This window comes from Rissa tridactyla, chromosome W (assembly GCF_028500815.1).
Source record: "Rissa tridactyla isolate bRisTri1 chromosome W, bRisTri1.patW.cur.20221130, whole genome shotgun sequence".
Classification (NCBI taxonomy): Eukaryota; Metazoa; Chordata; class Aves; order Charadriiformes; family Laridae; genus Rissa; species Rissa tridactyla.
Window position 1 is genome coordinate 4,485,169 of NC_071496.1, and position 24,193 is coordinate 4,509,361.

Below are 24,193 nucleotides of genomic sequence, written 5' to 3' on the forward strand. Positions count from 1 at the left end.
GATGTTCTTAAAGACTGCATGTTTGAGAAGGTGAATCATCTTTCCCAGAAAAGAGCCCAGGTTGTCCCTTGGTTGTGAAGTTATTTTCTTGCTTAAGGCACAACCGGAGGAGGACAGTTGCACTTGATTGGCAGGAGAGTTCTGTCAGAGTATTGGACTCTTTCACAGTAATGAAGTCATCTGTCAATGCTTTTCATAACTATTAAGCAAAAAAAAAAAAGGCTTGTTTTTACTGTATGGTACAACTTGTGTAAGTAGTAACCTGTTGTCATAGCGGCGGTACTGTATGAAATCAATATTTAATCTTTAATCGCTCTTTTTGTAGAATTACTCCATGTCTGTGTACCTTGTTCGTCAGCTCACTTCAGCTATGCTTTTGCAGAGGTTAAAGATGAAAGGTATCAGAAACCCCGATCATTCCAGAGCACTAAGTAAGTCAAATTAATTTGCCTGTCTGTACTTTCTGAGGGTGGTTAGTGGCTCTTTAAAACTAGAACTGGTAATACTTAGGGGACTTGCAGCATTTTGAAAAGAAAGTCCATGCCCAGAGTATCAAAGGTTGCTTTTGCTGTTGCTGAGGCATCATGCGCCTTTTTCAGTAGGGGTCCCCTGCGCCCATAGGGAACGTACCTAGAGATCCCACCTGAAATGTCCTTATGGGAATGGCACGAGCACCACTTACTGTGGTGGGCTGTGAGGTGCAGGTAGATGCCCTAAATTAGCTTCACTTGCACGTGATGCTGATTGTCGTTGTACCTCACTCACTGATGATTATTTATCTCTTCGCATGTTGGGTTGAGTTTGCCCTACTAACCATTGTGGCTGCTAGTGCGTCCCCTGCACGCCGAACAATCTGGTGATGCACGGTGTTTGCCAGTCGCTTCTAAATAGTGAAACTATTGTTGTTTGATAGTGCTATGAACTAGTTTCCTAGATGCTTAACTTTTTTTAGATAGCTGGAAATAAAGTACGTGTACTGGCAAATCAAGATTAGCATGTTAAATAAATGAATCCGTGTATAACTTCTGAATTTATTTTAATAGTTAAAGAAAAACTAACTGCAGATCCTGATAGTGAGATCGCCACAACCAGTCTGCGGGTCTCTCTCATGTGTCCTGTAAGTATGGCTAGAAATTACCATATACAGATTTGTATTTTTTGTCGTTTAGTGTCGAGTTGGGCTGCTTTGAAAAGGCCCTGCTTTAGGAACTTAACTGGCTTTTGGTTTATACTGATTCATTAATATAAAATAGCGGGGAGAAGGGTGCGTCTACAAGCACACGATTGTAGCAGCATTCAACCGGTTCCGGTTTAGAACTGTGAATGCCTCCGTTGTAATGCAGTCAGAATCAAATTGCCAGTCATGTATATAGTGAGGCCCTTAGAAGGTGTAAGCTCGTATATTGAGACTAATTGGGCAGGGTGACAGAATAATTAAAAGATACAACGCTAAATGAAACTTCCCATCTCCTCGTCTTGGTGGTGTTGCTTATACTGCCAGCGACTGTAACAAATAAACAAAAATGGATCGTGTAACAGGCTAACGCTGTCGTGGGGTTTTCCTTCCCAGGTAGAAACAGGCCCTGCGTTTGTGACTGGTCTGTTAAGCTTGATGTTAAAATAGGTGTTACTCCATTTTGAGTCTAACGTAACTGGAGCTCACAAAACCCCTTGAAGTACTTGGCTAAAAGAAAATGATAAATGCAGGTGCCTCAGTAGGTCTTTTAATAAAAATAAACCCCTAGAAATAATATTGATGCAGGGCCATCGGAAATATTTCTGACTGTTTTCGACTCAGTGGAGACTTTGAGGATGGCTTTATTCTTACTCTAAGCGCGCTGTACGTGCTTTGCTAGGGTGGATTTGTCTGCAGTGACCTTAGCGCTGGGCTCCTCTGTAGTGAAAAGAGAGAGTTACTGCACTGATTGCTTCTCATTTCATTTGTTAGCCAGCCAGGCCTACTGCTGTCTGCTGTTCTGATTCTCTTTAAATTCATCTCCTGCAGCTGGGAAAAATGAGACTGACAATCCCATGCCGGGCTGTTACTTGCACGCACCTGCAATGTTTTGATGCTGCTCTTTATCTTCAAATGAATGAAAAGAAGCCTACCTGGATCTGCCCTGTCTGTGACAAAAAGGCAGCTTATGAGAGCCTAATCTTAGATGGGTGAGAGACTGGGTTTGCAGATTATGCAACTACTTAAATTTTTTTCGTGATGTATTTGATAGCTACTTTTGTGACTTGAGGTTTAGCCATTTCACACTAGTGTCTTTGTAAAAACATTTTAAACTGGGAGGAACCGTTGGACTCTGTTCGTTTCTATTTCTATGTAATGAAGGACATAGGTTTCTCTCAGTAGAATAAGTTTCTCTCAGTAGATTTCCTCTGGAGAAATCCAAATGTAACATCTAAGGATAGATCTCCCTTTTACATGACTTTCTCTCTGAAGCTATTAACTTTCTTAGAAGTTAACTTTTAACTCATAAACAAGTGTCAAACTTGATTCAAAGGGGGATGATTTCTGTTTCTGTGTGGAAATCTATGAATTGCAGTAATGTTGGAGTGGAATATGGGTAGGTTGGGATATTCTTTTAGGTTTTGATGTCTGAAGGCTGTGAGTACAGGCTTCTAGGTGAACTTTTAGATGAACTAGGGGGAGTGCACGCGATGGGTCAAAGGTGATCATAATTAGCTTTTCAGCTGTGTCTCCTTCTCATTTAGAATAAAAAAAATTCACTGGGAATCAAAAAACGAAGCCACTCCGCTTTAATTTTGTTTTCAGGCTCTTTATGGAAATCCTTAATGAATGTTCAGATGTGGATGAAATCAAATTCCAAGAAGATGGCTCCTGGTGCCCCATGAGGCCAAAGAAAGAAGCTGTGAAAGTCTCAAGTCCGCAGTGCACCAAAATAGAAAGTACGTACATCTGGGTATTGGTTGCAAACAGACAAAAAGTCTCGGAGACTTAGTTGTAGCTTGGATAATGTGCATGGATGTTGATGTTTGTTTTGTGGAGGGCTTCATACTTCTAACCTTCTTGTCATTTAAACTAAAAAGAAAGGTCACAAAAAGGGCGCATTTTGGGGCTTTATCTTTGCTCTCCATAATAACAGTTAAGAAAACGAAAGGGTGCTCTTGTTTTAGGTCCTTAAACTGAAAAGTGAAGATTAAAGCTTGCGCTTTACTATTCTCAACGTGATAGAAAATACTAATAAAACAGTTCCTGGGCCGTAATGTTCTCGGTAGTGGCCAGGAAGATGAGTTAAACCAGGGTTTGAGTTCCTGGTTCTGTTGCAAGGAGAAACCGCTGATGTCAACAGCCTTTAAAAACCAGTGATATTTTATTTTTCTTGTTTAGGTTCCAGTGTTGTTAGCAAACCGTGTTCTGTGACGGTGGCCAATGAGGTAAACAAGAAGAAAGTTGACGTTATTGACTTGACAATAGAAAGCTCTTCTGATGAAGAGGAAGATCCTCCTGCCAAAAGGAAGTGCATATTTATGTCTGAAACACAAGGAAGCCCAACCAAAGGGTTTGTCAATTTTAAAGTTAGTTGTTATTCTGTAATGTCTCAGATAAACTGACGTGTAGACAAACGGACTTGTAATCTCTCCTCGGGATCCAGCTCCACACTTCCAGAGGAGGATTTCTAGGCCTTTCCTTGCAGAAGGTTGTATTGATACGGTACCTCTGTACAGGTGAAACACTATTAAATAGTTTTACATCTCACAAAAGACTTGCGCTGATTGTTGCTGTGTTTGCAGGGATCTTTCTCCATAGAAAAGGAATCCGATTAAGCTAATGGACAGGATTCTCCTGAGAAGGCAGATTATGCCAAGTGGAGGAGCTTTATGCATTCTTGCTAAGTTAGTGTCATCTTAAAGGCTTTTCTCTCGCTGTCTGTTATACCCTTTATCTAATCTGCTCTGGTACCCAGGAAATTAGGTTGCGTTCCGTGTTTCATCCATCCTGTCAATCCCGGAAGGGAGGCGCTTTGCTGTGTTTTGAACCAAGATGAGCTTTTTCCTCTATCTCTCTGTTAAACTCTGGAATGTCTTGGACACTGTTGTTGGCCGTGGTTGTCAGTCAGTCCCGCACTTCGGTTAGCACAACCAACGGCTTCCCAAGTCCTCTGCCAACCACTCCATCTTTGTAGTCACACCTGACTTCAGCCACAGCCTTAACCAGCTTCTTTACTGTTGTGCCTCCTTCTGTCTGTCCCAATCTGCGCAACTCAGCTGCAGGCTGCAGTTAGTTTGTGGCTTCCATAAAGTTCTTGCTCTTGGCCCGGAGGGTGCAGGAGAACTGCAGGGAGAGAGGGGCACTGGTCAGGCTCACCAGCGGTCACCGCTCCGCGAGGCAATTACAAGTGTCAGCTTTTACTAATGGCTTAGTAGTTGGTGTTGCCACATGCATGTGGTGTGTGCGTCTGTGTCTCTCAGCATAGTGGCTTATATCTTGTACTAAAATAATAGTAATAAACCCAAACCCCGTCTGTTTTTGCCAGCTCTGGAAGTGCTGAGCAGGTGTACTGTGTCTCTAGTCCAGAGGAATGTGTGGTCTTTGGTGAGCAAATAAGTTGGTCATCTTCAACAACTTTCGGCAGCAATATTGAAATGCTGTTGCTTTTTGTGAGGATTATGGAGGATTCCTTCTGCAAGAGACTGTTTCTTACTTTTTTTAATACGAAAAAAAAATCTGCAAATATATCTCTTAATGAAGTTTCAGAAGGCAACAAGACTTCCTTCCGTGCTCCTGTGTCTGTCTGAGATGGCCACCTGCAACCATAACTGTAGGAGGACTGAGTTTTCTTGTCTATCTGTGACCAATGCATTTTCTTTACTGTTTGGGTATGGAAATAGCACGTTTTTATTCTTCAAATCCAAGTCAAATCCAGGCTTTTGGGGAATAGCTTATTTCCCCTAACCGGTGTTGCCTGAATGCTAGTTTTGGCAAAAGCGTGGGGCATCTTCCTATAGGCAGAAGCATCATAGGCTGAAGCGTAAGAGGTGCTTGAGAAGGGGGGGTCTGAAATCCAACCTTCTGAAATCGGAAGTAGCATAAATGCACCAGTGCAGCAGCCTGGGGAGGAGAACACGAGTGGATGACGCTCACGGCTGGTGGGCTGGAGGGAGCGATGCGGAGCAGCTGGGAGTGGGACTCTGGGTGTTTCCACCTGACTTGGAGTTGATGAAATATTTTATGCATGTGGCTGGTGCCTAAACGCCTTGCGGTGTCATCTTTAACAGTGCCGCGAAGTAGCTGGGCAGAAGATGGGGATGCAGAAGGGTTTTAACTGGTTGCACGTTCCCAGAGAGCTGACCTTAGCTTGAGCTCAGGCTGCGAGTAAAGATGGGTTTGATGTTTAACTCCCATGGGTGTAATCCGTGCTGCGGGGGCTGAATAATGGTCAGTCGTGCCCTTGGTGCGACAGGTTAGCACCCAGGAACAGTTAACGTGGAGAAGTGGGAACGAGCAAGCGCTTTCCTCCTGGCTCTGGCTACCTGCACGTCCCTCCCGGGGTGCTCCCCAGATAGAGATTTCCATTCCTGTCTCTGAATGGTAGGCTCCAGCGCTGTACTTTGTTTTAATTGCCAACTTGCTCTTATGTCACAGCTGCTGTTGAGAGCCAAGATACGGTCATGTTATTATGAAGACTGTTATGAAAAAAGGAAATTAAGAGTGGAATACTGTGTAGTGAGTAGCCACGCTATAGTTGCGTTGTAACATAGTGACCTTGTGAATGAGAGCGCGCAGCGGCGCGTAATTTCTCTTCTGGAACTAACGGCCAGGTTGTTTGTAACTTCCCATGCTGTTCAAAACAGGGTTCTCATGTATCAGCCATCTACTGTCAGAGTGCCCAGCGTGACGACGGTCGATGCTGCTGCTATTCCTCCTTCATTAACAGACTACCCAGTACCATTCCATCATCCACCAATATCCAGTATTTCATCAGACTTGCCAGGTAGGTGGTGGCTATTTTTATTGCGTATTCTGACAGCCTTATCGTTTTGCGGGGTGGGTAAAAAATGGGAGAATTGATCAACTGTGTGTGTGTTGGTGGTTTGTTTTTTTTTTTTTTTTTTCTTTAATGGCACAAGACTATATGCAGTATTGCACTGATGTGATGTCTAGACAAGTCCAGCACAGGCTGTCTTTCTGGTTTCGCATCGCGCTTTGCAACAGCGAGGCGAAAAGCATCGCTTCTGGGGTACAAATTGGCACTTTGGAACGGCAGCCAGAAACGCTTCTCGCTGTACTCAGTTAGAATTTGTGTAAACGTCCGGATGTTACGTGTCGTAGATGCGAGGGAGAGTAGCTGTTTATTTAAGTTATAGTAGTGCGATGGCGCTGACTCATCCCAACCCTAGACGCTAGAGATATTCTGGTAGCTGATTCTAGCTGATTCTGTCTAGACTGTATGAAAAAGGTTAAGGTGAGCTACAATATGTAAGCTGACCTCTATTGACTTTCTTTACCTAGACATACCCTAAATGCCTATGATGTATTCTTCAACCCTGCTGCTAAATATCAGACAAAAGGTGGGGATACTGATTGTTTTCTATCCTGGCTCCTTGAAAAGAAAACTGTCTGTAGGGACTCTGGGGGTTCTCTTTGCCGGCTGTAACGAACCCAGAGCCCAGGAAATGGTGACTTGTGGTGACAGGTGTCACATTGGCCTCCTGTACTTCCCTCTCCCCCTCCTCCATTGCCTGTCTTCATTTCTCCCCTGCAACATCTCTGGGTTTTTTCCTCTTCTTTCAGCACCAGTTTGGCAATGGGATGGATATCATTCCCCTTGTTTCTCTGTCCATTTTGGTTCCCTTACTGCTCCCTCCCTCCACTTCTCCCTTGTCAAGAAATCTGTCGTCTTCCCAAATTGGATAGGCGAGTAAGCTGAGAGAATGGACGTCTAGAACTGTTTTGTCCATCTCAAGTGAAGTTCTAGAATGCGTAAGAAAAAAAGAAGCGGTCAATTCTGTAAAACGAGCTGAGCTTAAAGCTCCTTCAAAATCTTTCCCTAATGGAGAAGAGGCGGAGAAATGCCACTGGCCAGAACAGATTTGGAGGTGAGGGAAGAGGGAGGGAATAAGCTTACCATTTGTTTCTGTTGACATAGCAAACACAAGGCCAATATTTAGAAACAAACCAAAAAAAAAAAAAGGCTGTAATTTCTTATTGGTTTCATAATTTTAAACATCTTGCCCTAAATGCTTACACGCTAATGGTGTATAAGACGGACGCTAGTTGTCACTGCTCTTAGAGGATATACGTTGAACTACTTGTAGTTTCCTCTTCTTCGTTCCTTTTATTTGTCTAGACACAAAACGGGGATGATATTAGAAATGTTTCCTTATTGGCTGCCCGTGGGTGGAGGAAGAGACCTGCTGCTTGTTTTTGGACTTGTGCATGTTGTGACTTTACTTCATTCCAGCATCTTTAATGTGATGACACTCTTCATGTCCCAGTTTGGCCAAGTCAGGTACAATATGCAGTGAAACTTGCATTATGAACCAACAGCTCCAAATGGCAACCTCCATCTAAGCAACCACATTGAACCACCCTGCAATATCCAGTGAATAATACATCACTTTGTCATTCTCATTCTTAAAAAGAGCCACTTGTACTAGATTACTCGTTTTGCTGCTGCCTGAAGTAGTCGTTGAGAGTGGTGTCACAGTGGTATATTCCATTTAGAAACTGTGTAACAATTGCAAAATCTGTTCTACGACCACAAAAAAAAAAAATTCCTTAAATTTGTTGTGTAGGAATAAAAGAAAGACTCATCAATTTATTATCCTTCTCTTTTTTTTTTTGCTTTCTAGGTCTGGATTTTCTTTCCCTAATCCCAGTTGATTCACAGGTATGTTTCGGAACTGTTATGGGGTTAATTGCCAAGTCTGTTTTTTTGTGACATACTGCTTGAGTAACTATCAGGGTGCTGTCATCATCCGTGCCGTGTTTGCAGTCCACTTGCTTAGACCTAACCACAGACCAGGAACATCAGTTTTCCCAGCAGGAGGTGGTAATGAAGATGCGTTAAGGGAGGACTCAGTTTAGCCTTACTGTGATAAATCCAGGCATGGAAACTCACTCTTTATTGATAGTTTGCCGTTCTAAAGCAGGTATTGCACAGCGCTAACTTGAACGCTCCCATCCCATGAGGACAGGCTGAGAGAGTTGGGGGGTTCAGCCTGGAGAAGAGAAGGCTCCGGGGAGACCTTAGAGCCCCTTCCAGTCCCTCAAGGGGCTCCAGGAAAGCTGGGGAGGGACTCTGGATCAGGGAGGGGAGCCATGGGACGAGGGGGAACGGTTTTAAACTGGAAGAGGAGGGATTTAGATGAGATATTGGGAAGAAATTCTTCGCTGGGAGGGTGGTGAGCCCCTGGCCCAGGTTGCCCAGAGAAGCTGTGGCTGCCCCATCCCTGTAGGGGTTCAAGGCCAGGTTGGCCGGGGCTTGGAGCAACCTGTTCTGGTGGGAGGTGTCCCTGCCCAGGGCAGGGGGGTGGCACTGGATGATCTTTAAGGTCCCTTCCAACCCAAACCATTCTGTGATCACATATTTCACGCTCTTAGTTCATACCGTGTATCTGTAGCCCAGATTAAGCTCTGTAAATAGACTTTGCTAATTGCTATTTCTGTTGGTTTTGATATTAGGAGATTAAGTTTTAAAGAAAATATCTCCATTAATTTGCGGGGCACGTGACTGATCACTCTTATAATCAAGTGTTCCATGTAATATCTAAACCTCCTTGGTTTTGGATTATATAGAAATTTTGTAGGTCAAAAGTAACTAGGCGGTGCTTTTCCTTCCCTGAAAACTTAAACTTTACACAGTTAGGGAGGCTGATTCTTACTGTGACTAGACTTTTATGCAGACAGACTAAAGCCTTGAAATGTGGGGTTATATTGACTCCCTAAGACAAAAGGATCTGAAGCAGACCCTCTGTTTCATCTCTTTGTCACGCAAGATAGTAGTGACAGGACTCTAGACTTGATTTTTCCGCTGCCTTAAAAACAAAGGATGAACTTCCTCCTTTTCTTTCCACTTACTGCATCTTGCAATACTCTGTGCCTGACCTTTTGAGATCTGAACTGCCAAAGTGGGAATAACAGAAGTTTGTTCATGTGGGAGACTGGAAGCAGGTGTGCTGCTATGAAGTGTCCACTTTGGACAGTTCAAACAGTTCAGGCTCAGTTCCAAACATAAACCCGAGATCGGAATCCGCAGGGTAAGAGAAATTAAGATGTGTTGAACAAAACGTGTGTGCGCGCGTGTGGGAGGGTGTCTTACTTTATCCTCTTTGACACCCGGCAACCTCGGTCTGTTTCTAAATGCTTAGAACGTTTAGCTCTGCTTTGAGAAGGCTTGTCTTCCACTTCAGGCAATTTAAATCAACTGAGTTAATTTTTCTTAATCAGACTCGATCAGGGCTCATTTATCACCGCTAAAATGTTTAGAGCCCTGCATGTATCATTGCAGGAATACACTATGAAAATGTTAATTAGTACAGCTGCTGCCATTCGAGGGGATGAAATTATTCTAACCTCCCCTGAAGTAGCAAAAAGCATTCTGCTACCTTTCGTGAGGAAAGGAGCCTGAAATACGCAGTTGTGCCCAACATCACGGGCCGTGAACGTTCTCCAAAGGCAAAGGGGTTTTTTTTGTGACAATCCTGTGGTCATGGCAGTGTTCCTTAATGCGCTGGTAAATGCTCAAGCTAATAAGAAAACAAAAACGAAGGGGGAGGATGAGGGAGAAGGGCTCCTGGCTCCCATCTGTGCTTGCTTACTTGCCGGTTTGCAGAACTCCGGTTCTCGCTCTGCATGCGTTGAGGTTCTGCTAGTACGGCGTTTTGTGCTCGTTGTAGGGAAGATGTATCTTCAGAGCATACATTTCCCTTGTGCAGTTAGTCTCTTCATTCTTCGTTGTTTGTTTCAAGCAGTACTGTCCTCCTATGTTTTTGGATAGTCTCACCTCAACCTTAACAAGCAGCACGCCTGGCAGCATCATCACGTCCACCAGTCACCAGGAGAGCAGCACGCACGTTAGCTCCTCCAGCAGGAGCGAGACGGGGGTGATAACCAGCAGCGGAGGCAGCGCTCCCGACATCATCTCACTGGACTGAAAGCAGGGGCAGCAGGGGGACTCCAAGGAGAAATCGCACAGAGCTGCGGCTCCTCTCTCTGGAACTTCAGCATCTCGGAAGTTACTCTGATATTTATTGAAAGGATTTGCCTTCTGGAAAATGGAGTAAATTCATCTACACTAGGAACAGAAGTGATAGGGTTTTTTTTTTTATTATTATTACTTTTTTTTTTTTCTTGCTCATTAAATAGCTGGTATAGAAAAGGCCCCTTCAGAACATGCTTTTACGCTTTCGGCATGTTCTGGGGAAACTGACTTTTTGTTGCTGGGTGGATTCTACAAATGGCTTTTAATTTTGTTGTAAACCACAGCAATAATGTAAAAACAAAGAAAAACTTTTTTTAAATAAAAAGGCACTTAACCACTCTAGAACAACACCACCGACAACAACCTGGACAAAGGTGCAGAAGTGTATGCATTGGTGAATTTTTAATATTTTCACGGGGGCCTGTAATAAAACTTCGTTTAAGACAATGAAGCTTTGTGAAATAGCCATGACTTGTGTTATATGTCTCTTGTTCCCCCCCTTCCCCCTTACTTGGGGGATGCAGGGGAAGCCTCTGTAAATGGGATTGTTTGGTTTTTTTGTTTATTTTGTGTTTTTTTTTCTCCTGATTTCATGTTTTTCATAAATGCGATGAAATCCTAAGCTGTGACTTCTTCCTCTTCATGTTCTTTGGGCTGGGGACAATCTATCTATGCAAACCCTGCGTTACGCCATCTTGGTGCTGTCATGTCAGAATTAAGACGCTTCCCCTCCACCACCAAAAACTCCAAACTATGTACAGTCGAATTTTTTTGGTGTGATAGCTTTAAGAAGGGATGGGCGGGGGGGGGGTGGGAAAAAAGCCTTTAAACTCAAATTTTGATTATAAAGTCCTTGGTGGCCCTCCCTGACCGGATGATCAAACTTCTCTGGCAGCTGTAAGGAGACAAAATAGGAATTGCTTTCTCCAGTGTAGGATTATTTTGTAGGATCTCTTGCTGCTGGTACTGCCGGCCTCCGCTTGGGAATACTGCACTCTGGCTTGCCCTGGGGCAGGCTTGGCTTTTTGGAAGATAAAAGCTGCACTGCGTTTCCCCCCTAACTGGAATTATATGTTTAGGGCTTAGCGCTGCTTTGTCCCCTGTTACGGGGTTCCTAGTCATGGCTTTTCGAATTCAATGGGAACAATTCCCTCCTGTTTTACTCCTCCCGATGAATCTGCTGCTTTGCGCCTATGCGGTGTTCTCCCCACACCCCTCAGCAGTACTGTATGGGGAAGAGGTTACAGACGAGGAAAATCGAGTCATTTCCGCACAGCCGGAATAATGTTATTGTCTAAATATGTTGACAGCAGCTTTTCCAAGTGTTGTGTTTCTGTTGAGTTAACTGTATTTGAGATGATTCCTTCCTTAATTACCAGCTTTCACTTTTTTCCTAATTTTGTGTTCCTTTTTTTCTTTTTTTTGTTATTTCTTTAGTCAGGTGTCTGGTGCTTTTTGCCTTCCATTACTGTGACAGTATTTGAACAAAGTACACGGATAAGAAATATCGAAGCAGGATGTATCTGTAACTCTCCTCTGCCCTGTACTCCCACCTTTAATGCTGCGTTACTATCCCTCATTGCCTTTTTTTTTTTTCTTTTTTTTGTACGACCTTTCACAGCAGTCTTCAGTTCACGTGCTGGTCTTAATATTGCATCCAGTCGTTCGTTTCCGTATCTGTTGAATTTTTTTGTACCTGTTGAGGATGAGTTTTTTAGCATGATTTATTTCCAATAAAGCCATGCTACTCATGAAGGTTTTTTTTTTTTTTTTCCTAGTGGCCTGCAGCCCATCTGTGGTTTCTGCAGCACAATCGCGCAGTGACCTGAACTATACATAGAGCGTGGAGAGCGAGGTTCCAGAGTCATGCTGAATAAAGCGTTTAAAACTGGTCTCTGTTGCTGAAAATGCTGTTTGTACTCTTAATGCCAAACTGAAGCGTGACTCGGGCAAGTGCTGAACTGGCTGAAGGGACATAAATGGCTCACATGTATGTCACAAAGGTCCCATTTTTAGGACATGTGCTCTAAACCATTCATGATAGCATAAAATACAGCTGGAATTCTGTTAATTATTGTGCCCTGACAGTAGTTAGTTATCAGGGCTGATGGACGGTTGTGTTCTCCAGCTGTTTTGGGCAGGAGTTTTGCAGCTGCATTTCACTTTAAACCTTCTCGACCCGTGACAGCAATGTCAAATGCAAAATTTAAGTCATTCGAGCACCCCCTGTTTGGGAGAGAGTGAGACTGTCACAGGCTGTGGTTCAGGTGAACTCTTACGTGAGTTTTTGGCTTCTTTTTCCATTCAATGAGTTCTAAACGGCATCAGAACGTCTATGCAGGAACTTCTAACATGAGAAAAGTGTTGGATGAAGGAAAGGTTAGGTGACTTCTTACCTCTCTGTTTCCACTACGGAAGCATCTGGTTACTGCTATGAGTGGACTACCTCAAAGATACCTTCAAACCAACTGCAGAAGGAAAGCAAAGCTTATGAGACTCATACGAAGTCCCTCTACTGCGCAGATAAGCAGCATGCAATGAGTCATGCTGCGTGGTTTGCTTTTCCCCCCCCCCATCCATTTGCTGCATCTTTTTTCTGCATTTTTCTGGACCTGAGCTAGCTGCTAAAATACCAGCTACAGAAAGGCTGGACCTGTACACCTGAAGACTATTAGCCTGAGCTGGCATCTGATTTTCATACTTCCAGGTCAGATAAAGCTGCCCGAAACAATCGTGAGCCCTTGTAGGCAGGAGTCTGCTGCCCAATGATCCAGCCTCAATGATCCCTCCAGCCTCAACGATCCCTCCCTGGGCGGGAGGTTCTGCACCTGCCCAGCAGCAGGAGTTCATAGAATCATAGAAAGGTCCGGGTTGGAAGGGACCTTTAAGATCATCAAGTCCAATCATTAACCTAACACTGCCAAAACCACCACCAAACCACGGCCCTCAGCACCACGTCTACCTGTCTTTTAAATACCTCCAGGGCCGCCGATTCCACCTCTTCCAATGGCTGACAACCCTTTCTCTGGAGACATTTTTCCTAATAGCCAATCCAAACCTTCGCTGGAGGCGTTTCAGACATTTCCTGTATCTGCCTTTAAATCCGGGTGCTGGGTGCTTGCAAGCTTACCTGTGACCGCAAGCCTTTCGCTATCAGTTTTCAAGAAGCACAAGAGGATTCAAGTTGGGAACTGAAAGGACGCCTCTTCTGGCTGAGAGGACAAAACCTGTCAGTTCAACGAGAATTCCTGCAAGAGCAACAGCGAAGGGAGCTGCCTCCTAAGTTAAAAGACAATTATGGATCTGGCAAACTGTAAAGAATGCCAATTAGTCCCGGGCAACTGATTATTTTTTTTTAACACAGGCTTCAGCGACCACAGACAAGATACATGCGACAACAATCCTGCAAGTCAAATTAGCATGTCATTTTTATTTCTTTTTTTAAGTAGGTAATCATGCCATCATCACAACACGTGAACACTCTGTGTGTGTGTGTGTGTGTGTGTGTGTGTGTGTGTGTTTGTTTGTTTGTTTGTTTGTGTTTTCAATGTGATGCTGAAAACTTTCCTTCCTGGTATTACGAGGAAATGGTATCAGGACAAAACACAACATGAAACAGAAGTGACTATAATTTATCTAGGATGTTACCCGGAGTTGGAATTCCCTCCTTCAAGCCTTTGCGTTCACGTGTTTCTGCCACAACTTGCCAAGGATTAGAATTTGCATCGTAAAGATCTCCAGGCAAAATCTGCCAGTGATCAAAGACACGCTGTGGAAGAGCCTGGCCACCAGTGCTGGATCTCAAGCTGGTGGTAAAACCTAGACGGAAGGACAAAATAAAAAGGGATGAGCCAGCTACACCAAAAAAACCAACCAAACAAACTGGTTTATTATGAATTTCTGCATAGACAAAACCCTAAAAACACTCTTCCGGAACTGTTAAGAAACCGCTACTTTGCAGATACTTCTTTCAAGCAAGGTAAAAATGAGGCCAGCTCCAAAGAACTCATGTGACCAAGTAAATTAGCAACAAAAAGGCAAACAAAAATTCAATTTAGATAGATAGAAAAGTCTATGGGGAGAATTATGTTTCAAAAGGAGGCGGTTCTTCGCCCGTCTAGATTGGTGAAGTCATAGAATCATAGAACGGTTTGGGTTGGAAGGGACATTAAAGATCATCTAGCTCCAACCCCCCTGCCAGTGCTGTGGATGCTGCTGGTTTATGCTGAGGGGGGAGACTGAGTGATTTCATAAAGAAATCCATCGAGGGTTACTAACTTGATCCAGAACCCACTTCTGCCCCAGGAAGCCTCTGAAAGTGGTTATAAAAAAAGCAACCGGGGGAGTTTTCCATCAGCTTACCTTGTTCTTTCTCTTCCCTAAGCGTTCCCTTTCAGTCACTGCCACGAACGAGGTGCCGGGCTAACTTGCCGTTTAGCCTGACGGTCCAGGACTTGACATTTAACTGAAGACACTGAAGACATTTAACTGAAGAGGTGTTTCCTTTGCCATTTCCTCGGCTTCACCACGGCATCATCCCCTTCGCTCAAGTATTCAGAGCTGCTGCCGGTGAGCCCCGACTTGCTCCCGTAGAACCGCATCTAACCGCTAGTTCAGAGGAATGCCGCTGTTTCCCCGTATCTTTAGCGTGCTGGTTTAGCAAGATTCCACCGCAGCTTTGGCAAGGAACTCGAAAGGTAGTTTTGTGGAACAGGGACGTTAAGGTGCTACGCAAATTGAGACCGAGAGCCCAGTGTAATACGCATCCCACCGAGCCTAAGCTTACGCTTCTTTTTGGTTTTCCATGTTTGGAAAATGGGTCTCACTGTGAAATTAAGCTCTGTGGAAACTTGGAGAAGGGGAAAAAAAAACCAACCCAAAATATTCAAAACCCAGCCACACAAACACAAGCGTAAATTGTTCTTTTAAGAAGTTAAATTGCCAGTTTGGACTTTAAAAGTTAAAGCATCTCTTATTTCATCCCTGATTATTTTAGCAGTTACCACACTGATGTACTTTGGCAAAGAAGCCCCCTCCAAAATCACACATGACATTTCTTAGTTTTACCCTGTGAGGAGTTCCAAATGCGCACCATGAAACTAGTAAACTTTCTGTCACGATGTCACAGGATGCTCTTGAAGGCGGGAGGGAAACGGGACACACAAACAGAATCCCAGACTGGCAGGGGTCGGAAGGGACCTTCGGAGATCATCTGGTCCAACCCCCTACCAGAGCAGGGTCACCCAGAGCAGGCTGCACAGGAACGCGTCCAGGTGGCTTTGGAATATCTCCAGAGAAGGAGACTCCACAGCCTCTCTGGGCAGCCTCTTCCAGGGCTCTGGCAGCCTCAAAGGAAAGAAGTTTTTCCTCATGTTCAGATGGAATTTCCCGTGTTCCAGTTTGTGCCCGTTGCCCCTTGTCCTGTCGCCAGGCACCACTGAGAAGAGCCTGGCCCCATCCTCTTGACCCCCACCCTTTAGATACTGATCAACATTGATGAGATAGATCCCCTCTGTCTGCTCTTCTCCAGGCTGACCAGCCCCAGGGCTCTCAGCTGTTCCTCACCAGAGAGATGCTCCAGTCCCCTGATCATCTTGGTAGGCTCCACTGGACTGTCTCCAGCAGTTCCCTGTCCTTCTTGAACTGGGGAGCCCAGAACCGGACCCAGTGCTCCAGCTGTGGCCTCCCCAGGGCAGAGCTAGAGGGGGAGGATGACCTCCCTCCACCTGCTGGCCACGCTCTTCTTGATGCCCCCCAGGAGACCACTGGCCTTCTTGGCCACAAGGGCACATTGCTGGCTCCTGGGCGACTTGTTGTCCACCAGCCACAAGACCAGAGGAAGGGCTCTGTATCACTGAAAAGTTGACGTTTCAGGGGCAGGATAAGAAGAAACACATTACTATTTTAAAGGTAGTCTTAAGATTGGCAAGGGGGGGTGATGCCATTTAAGCTGTTCAGGCTGGCCCTCTGTCCTTTTAAAGATCAAATTTTCCAGCCTGCTGCTGCTGAAGACCAGTTCTTTTTTCTAGACTTCCTTCAAAGTAAGACCTTGACTTAAAATGATAGAAACCCAATCTGGTGTACGCTGAAAAGCCTTAATGTGCAGAAGATGCCGCATCTTTTTGGCACCCTCTGCTGTCACGAAAGCCCAGGAAAAAAGGGGTAAACTATTCTGAACTGAAGATGCAGAGGGACAACAGGAAGAAGCTTGGAGCTAAATAAAATGGGAATTCTTAAGTCCCTTTCATCCTGCAGATGCCTGCCTTTAATTGCATGTGGGTAACAAGAAAAGCATCATCTTACCAAATGACTCATTTACAGGTAGCTACGCCTTGACCACAAACATTGGAGTTCCCGCCACTTGCGATTCTTCAAAAACGCGTCCCCTTTTCCGGTTCAGCACACCGTAGGTCCCACCAACCACTTGTTCGGGGCACTATAAAGAAAAATTCCGTTGTTAGATAAAAGGAGGAGATCACCAGTTCTTAAAACACAGCCGAGCAGCATTAGGCAATCCCTCTAGACAGCTCTCTTGATGTTTTCCCCCACGATGGCTCCTCACACAGAGGAATTTCTCCCAAGGCACCTTTCAGAAGCTCTGCCTGCCTTCTCCGCCTCACCGGACTGTGAAGTCTCCAATTACTGTCTATACAGGCGACTGGGTTGTAGTTTACGTACGCAAAGTGAGGCAAAAGGGCATATGCTGGGTGAGTTACCTTCAGCAATCTTTGGGCACAAGAAAGCAGAGCGCTCTAGTGCTCTGCAATCAATGCATTTACTACAGGATACAAGTTTTATACAAACAGAATCGTGTCGTACCTTACCTTAGAACTTACAACATGGCTGACAAACACTCTGATAAAAAACTGTACTAAAAAAACCCCACTTTTGCTTAGAAACACACACTAAAGCTGCAAAACTCCCCTGTGTTGTCATGATAGGCCTCACAAGTCATCGAGGAGAAAAAATTCTCCATTTTTGCTGCTTTGTCCTTACTTGCACTCATGGCTTAAGACATTTTTTAAGCTGGTAGATTTCCTGCCCACCACCCAGCACCGTAGTCAGGAATTAAGTTTTAAAGAAGGTTTTAAATCTTCCAATTGCTTTTAAGACAGTTAAGACAAACTCTTATGTGAATAGCTGTACTTGGGGATAAACAAATACTTCTAGCACGGAATACATTTTCCAGGCTCTTTCATGGAAGAATTTCATTTACCAAGAAAATCCAGTTATTCAAAGGGCAGAAGTTAATGTTTACACAGCTCAAAAAGAGCTTATTAAAAAAAAATAAAATCCATGCTGCTCTTTCTGGTAGTTTAGGATACCCGTTGTTTGTTCACCTGAACAGGGACAGAAAGAAGGGAGGGGACAAAAAAAAAACCCAAACCAAACCCCAAATTATAACTTTCCCAAAAGTACTGACAATTCATAAAGAACAGCGTAATTCACCTCCCCACCTATGTTTTGCTGTTTCCATTAAACCTTTCCCTAACTTCGGAATGAAAAACCTCTTCTCAAACAAATTATTTGCATCACTGATCTAAAGGACGTAGAACGGAGCTGTCACGGTTTCTTGGAAAAGAATGTGGAAACACGGAGAGAGGAGATTTAGATGAGATCTGAGGAAGAAATTGTTTGCTGTGAGGGTGGTGAGCCCCTGGCCCAGGTTGCCCAGAGAAGCTGTGGCTGCCCCATCCCTGGAGGGGTTCAAGGCCAGGTTGGACGGGGCCTGGAGCAACCTGGGCTGGTGGGAGGTGTCCCTGCCCAGGGCAGGGGGTGGCACTGGGTGGTCTTTAAGGTCCCTTCCAATCATTCTATGATTCTATGATTAACAACTGACCCCCAAATAAACCTTCTGGATAGCATGTAGAAGGCTACACTCCGGGATGCAATGTAAAAAGTCACAACAACCACTTAAAATTTCCGTATGACTACTTAAATCTTGTTAAAAGCTATGAGTAAAATACTTATCTAGAACAAGCAATTTGACCATCACTGTATGTTTGAATTAGTGAAAACCAGCACTCCCTTTTTTCCTTGGGCTAGTGACTTACACTTCAACAGAAATGTTAGGACTCATGGATTATGTTAAACTCCTAAAATAAAACATGAATGTCCTTTGTCCCTACTGACAACAGTTTACAACAGCAGAAGGAAAAAGGTCCATGGATAGTCATATTTTATGGCTGTATCTTCCATATACGGAAGATAAAAATAAAACCAAATGTTTTATTAAATCTCTGGCCATTTGCCACAGTGGTGCGGCTGGATTTCCCTTCGCCAGTGATTATTTCAAGAAGTTTCCACATGTATCCCCTGGGCCCCCTTTTCATGTGGGTTTTAATACACCTGAGGAGAACACGAGTTAGCACAGGAACTGGGCAGTTTCTTAAAGTCTTTGCTTTTAACATTCAGTCCTGCATAGAAAGTGACCGTGTGCTCTCAGACATTACTCTTCAAAAGGTTGTCTGGAATTCAGCTGTTTTCTTTATTATTTTTTTTTTTTATCTCTCCAGCAAATGATTCTATGATTCTGTGAAATGTTTTTTTTATATATATACAAATCATAGAAAGACAAGTAAGATAAGTTTCTGCAAATTTTAGACAGACCTAAAAGACTGTTCTCGTTACATAGCTCAAGGGTAATAATAGCTACCACGCTGGCAATTCTCACGAAGTAGAAAGGCCGAGTTACCTTAAGAAGGGGTTTTCCCTCTTTATCTCGATCTTCAATGTCTAGCTTGATATCAAGTTCTCTATCAGTTTGGCTGCCTCTTCCTGCTTAAAATTCATAATGGCATCAAAGATATGAAGCAAGCGACCGGAGTAAATAATATAACAGAGAAAGGTTTTGCTTACCGTTTATCTTAAACATGTTGCGCATCTGAAAACCCTCCAGTTTCTCTGTTCTGGGCTTTTGTTTGAAAAACTCTTTGCAAGGATCACACAGCTCAAGATTCACAAATTATATCAAATGTTTCTTATTCCAAAGGAAATTCCAAATTCCTGTCAGAAGAGGTTCACACATGAGGCACACAAATCTTTAACGATACGCAGAATATGTTCTTTCAGTACCATTCCGATTTTCTGCCTTCTCCTTCTGTCCCACCTTTTGCACATTGTTCTTACACTGCCAAATTTTTCTAGTCTCTACAGAAAGTATGGGCCGACTTTAGAAGAGGGATGGCTTTCCTAAGGGATAACCTGCTAAACTAAAAAACGTCTCCCCTTATGCCCCTGCGATCAAATCAAGACAAAATATTGCTTTACCTTAACGACAGGATCCTGAACTAGCTGGCAAAATGTCCTTGGCAACTTCTTTCCATCTGGGCTAGTGGTTGATTTGCTGAATTTTCCAGTTGCTGGATCAAAATACCTAAAGAAGTTTATTTTTACTCATCCAGTTTGAACTTGAGGAGTATCCACTTTTCCTGCAAATTTCCACTTAAGTTATTTTGTAAAGTCTCACATTTAAGCAGAGATTAAAATAGCAGAAGAACAGCTAATGCTTATTTGAATGTAGCAATAACTGTTAGATTTTTGGGGAGGCAAAGAATGGCTTTTTGTTGGTTTAGGTTTTTGAGGTTTCTTACTACACTTAGAAACACTGACATCAGCATGCATTTTCAGGCTTTTTAGAAGGAACGAGGCACTGTAAGCAAACCTGTTGCCAAGAATTCTCTTACTCCACCCTGTTACCTGTAACTGTCTTTTGAAGCCTTGCTAAAATCATTTAAATACCACACAAGATAAATCTTGGAGTACGCTGTGAGCTAAATGAGTCAAGGTAGGTTAATTTATTATAAGGCATCAGAAGACAGGCAAATAGATTAAGCTTTCACACGCGTGTAAAGCATTCAGTTAACAGCAAGATGTGTACATGTCTAATATGAAATTAACTCCGTCGTTTATGAGATACGATTTAAGGTTCATTAAATTTACAAAAATACTCATTGGTATCAAATGACTGGATTTGCTCCAGAACCTGTTGTGTATTAATTTTACCTAGGCAGTTCAAGAAAAGCATTTACGTTCGAAGTTCTGAGAGTGCATCTTCTCTCTCTGCTCTCACAGAGCAGGTTATCGGAACTCACCACAGAAGGCACGTACGGCATATCTGCACTACAAGCAATTGCCTTGCTTAGATACATACCTATTTTTTGTTTGTAAGAGTTCAAAACTCGTGTCTCTAATTAGCTTTCTAAGCTGCCTGTGAAAGCTTAGTTTTACAGAAGCACAAACTCAACGTGCTCTGGTATGCCTCACTGACATCCTTAGAGTGTCCTTAGAGCGAGGTATCTAAGCACATACCTACATTCCTTCCACACGTACTGTGTTACTTACTTATCACCCCAGAGTTTTTTCACCCTATCTTCCACTTTCTTTGAATGCTCAGCTGGAGGGAGTTGTGCTTTTTCACCTTTGGCAGCAAATTTGGTTACACGCGTCTCAGCAAACTGCTTCACAGTGAATGCCCAGCCGTGCAGACCGGACCCAAACCTGACAGTACTGATAGCTGGATTGATCTTTAAAAGGGGAAAAAAAGCGAACACATTTCACTAAACACTGATTTGAAATGTATGAATTGCTTTCGGTGACAGGCAGGATCAGTAATTATGTCAAATATTTTCTGAAACATAAACCAAGGAAATATTTCCCCTAAGATGGGTCTGTTGAATACTACTTTAAAGCAAGAGCCTTACTTTGTCCCATGCAGTGAACTCATTTGTAACAAAGGCAAAAATAAAAACTTCAGAAACATACTTGTAAAGTGCTAAGTAGGATTTGGAGGATTACGACTTTGTAAAGAAATTAATTGTTAGTGAACTTTCTCTGGAAATGAAAATATTGGCCATGTCATTCCTGCCACACCGATAAACATGGTCTGACTTAGGAATGGCTGAGATTCATGGAATATAACAATCAGAATACAATCCTAGCTGAGAGTCCTTTGTTTCAGTAACTAGATTATGCTGCAATCAATTTTAGCCACCCAACTAGCTAGTTCATTATGATCACATTTAAACAAAGGGAACCAGGTTCTGGTGAGAAGGTCCATCCCGCAGATATTTGGTGGAAAAAATAATATCTGAAGCAGCCTGATTCTGACAATTCCTTATTCTAAAAGCTGGACCAGCAGAGAAGACTCTCGGTTGACTTTGTGTTTTTATTTTACAATTCTCAGCTGCAACATAGGAAATACTATTTTGCTTTCTAGTTTCAGAGATATCTAGCATATTATGATATAATTCCTGGTAGGATAACACGGACCTACATCTTCGGATCAGAAAAGAGCAAATTAAATGTCTTATCAGTCAGGAATAGCAGAAAGGCCATGTTTCTTGTCGTGTAAGAGACACAAGCAGCAAAGTCAGGCACAGAAAGCTAATCTCCTGGTTTCTGGTCTGTTGCCTTAAATTTCAAGCCAAAGTTTCCCTTCAGCAGTTTCCCCCAGGCAAATGTCTGACATTTGATGTTTGAATGACATCGAGCAACTGGCTTGAGGCTACACATTTTGTTAGTGAGAAAGCATCACTAGAGGATCATCTGCTTTGCGAATTCTCTCCTCTCTCCTAGTTGCTTTCGCTCCCCAGTTGGTTGGTGTGAAATAATATCCCCAAAAGAAAACATATGAAACAGTGGGGGTGGAAGGGGACTGAAGAACGCTCCTTCAGGTTGGCCAGAGATCTGAACTGCCTACAGGCAACTGTTTCATATCAAGGCTGGTATTCTCTAAAATAGGATTTCAATCACGGAAAGGTTTTAAAGTTTTCTTTACCATAATATTACCCATTGGTCCAGTTTCACCCTCACCATTGGTGGAAATGTTGACACTGACAGTTTGCACAATACGCTGAAATGTCTGGTAGAGTTCCTCAGGCTCCAGCTGCAATTCTGGTTTGACATGTTCTGCAGTAGCCTGCCACAGAACAGTCTCTGTCTGTACACAAACCCCTTAAAAAATATAAGCGCAATTAAAACATGCGTTATATATATAAGCAAAACCTCTAATCTACTTTGTACAGCAGCGACTGGGAAATTCAAGCTGGGAATTTGGTGGTGGACTTGGTGCTCTCCAAAACTGTCGTTACTCAGTTACATGTATCGCTCTGTCTTCTAACTGAAGGAGGAGGAGAATGACGGGCAGCTCCACTCCCTAGGATTTTGCTGAAGGATTGATTTTATTTCCTCAGCTCCTCTACGTTCAACCCACAAGCTGCATACAAAGTGGCTATAATCCTCTAAGATACAGGAGAAGCCATGGGCTAAGGCTGCAAATCGGAATTCATACCATTAGAAGTTAAACTTCCAGAGAAAGAAATTTTTTCCATTACATGTGATTTTTTTTTCCTTAAGAGGAAGGAAATAAAATACACTGAGGTCTTTCTAATTAGAAGAGCATTCTTACCTGAAACACAGTCAACCACAACAAGGGCAGCATCAGTGACACACGGAGCTGCTGTAACTTCAGAGGAGAAATCAACATGTCCAGGGGAGTCAATTAAGTTAATAAGAAAACCTGAACCATCCCTTTGATGAGGGCCAAGTTGTTGTCTGAGAGTTCATAATACATAGAAATTGCCCTGTAAGAGAAGATAAGGCATTTTAATAATGTCTCGTAATTTACTGATTTTAAAACTTGCATTGGTCAGGCACCTGTACCTCCTCTGTTACAGTGCCAATATTTCTCGATGTGTTTAAAGGAAAAACCACAAGGAGACTTCAGTATTTCAATTTACAAGCTTCTTAGGATCTAAAATTCTGCTTGAGTGTAATTAATTTTTATTTTTATTCAGAATCAACACCTCAAGCTAGTAGTCACAGCATAATGTCACTGTCAAACACTTGCAGAGTCATGCTCCAAATCACTTTCCAACTTAACTTTGCAGTTGCAGACATTATAGACAGAGGTAATACTAATAAAACAGAGCCCACCACACTGGCTTGCAGGACCAGTGTGTTAGTCTGCAAGGAATTCAATAAAAATGAAGGTTACTACTAAGAATCCTTCTGAAAGCATCTTTCTCCATAGTGAGAAGCAGGTAAGAGTGGTCGCTAGATATCACTTCTGAGCTCTACTCCAATACTGCCCAGATTGCACTCTGAAGACTGAACTTCTGTAATGCACAGTTTGATTCATATGTCAACTTCAAAAAGATCTGACAAGATGCAAGGCTTTGAGCAAACCTCTCTTCAGACTAAGACGAAAAAAAGAAAGATACAAACAAATTCTTACGTAGACTTGATTGTGATACATCTTTCTTGCTCAGCTTTCCGTGTGGGTCTGTGAATCGTGTTTCTCTGGCTCTGGCTGAAGCAAGGACGCCCGTTTTACACACCAGGGAGTCTGTCAAGGTTTGATTTGCCATGATCACCATGAGCAATCACAGACATATTCCTAATATGGGACTTCTTGTCCATGATTGCTCAGATCTGGTCTATTGTGAAATTCACCTGGATGAGGGAGAAAAAAAAGAAAAAAAGAAAAACAGCTATTGCTTCCTTCTAAAGTACACAAATGTATACGTGAAACTAAACTTTTACTATTTGTTATTAAATTCACAACCTAAAGAATAAATTAAGTTCATAGAATTACAGAATGGTTTATGTTGGAACAGGACTTAAAGATCATCCAGTTCCACCCCCCTGCCCTGGGCAGGGACACCTCCCACCAGACCAGGTTGCTCCAAGCCCCGTCCAGCCTGGCCTTGAACCCCTCCAGGGATGGGGCAGCCACAGCTTCTCTGGGCAACCTGGGCCAGGGGCTCACCACCCTCAGAGTGAAAAATTTCTTCCTAATATCTAATCTAAATCTCCCCTCTTTTTCAGTTAAAACCCTCGTCCTATTGCTTCACTCCCTGAGAGGGTCCCTCCCCGTCTTTCCTCTAGGATCTCTTTAGGCACTGGAAGTTCATAGTTTTAAGCTTAGCATTACACATAGTTGTTCACATTTTTGGCATGATTTTGTAAGTACGAAGAACGGAGGCATAACTTAAAATACGGCTCAGATTCCACAT

At 43.2% G+C, this 24,193-nt stretch overlaps 2 protein-coding genes across 9 annotated transcripts in view; one reads left to right on the forward strand and one right to left on the reverse strand.

The window, feature by feature from the left end:
• The window catches only part of LOC128902028 (E3 SUMO-protein ligase PIAS2-like), a 30,679-nt gene extending 19,882 nt beyond the window's left edge, over positions 1–10,797 (forward strand). For 3 of the 8 annotated variants that reach the window (XM_054184315.1, XM_054184316.1, XM_054184317.1), the window contains exons 7-14: positions 326–431; positions 1,044–1,117; positions 2,006–2,166; positions 2,783–2,916; positions 3,359–3,530; positions 5,824–5,963; positions 7,825–7,862; positions 9,946–10,797. In XM_054184315.1, coding sequence (XP_054040290.1) covers positions 326–431; positions 1,044–1,117; positions 2,006–2,166; positions 2,783–2,916; positions 3,359–3,530; positions 5,824–5,963; positions 7,825–7,862; positions 9,946–10,128 — 1,008 coding nt within the window. In that variant the 3' untranslated portion in view covers positions 10,129–10,797. The other 5 variants (XR_008463594.1, XR_008463593.1, XR_008463596.1 and 2 more) reach the window with 5 other exon arrangements.
• Positions 10,798–16,500: 5,703 nt separating this feature from the next.
• LOC128901876 (elongation factor 2-like) lies at positions 16,501–23,624 on the reverse strand. The gene is given in 11 exon segments (XM_054184029.1): positions 16,501–16,611; positions 18,871–18,929; positions 18,932–18,982; positions 19,445–19,551; positions 20,520–20,701; positions 21,955–22,130; positions 22,585–22,707; positions 22,710–22,759; positions 23,413–23,456; positions 23,459–23,533; positions 23,535–23,624. Coding segments are annotated over 11 exon segments (1,041 nt in total). The 5' UTR covers positions 23,598–23,624.
• Positions 23,625–24,193: the final 569 nt, after the last annotated feature.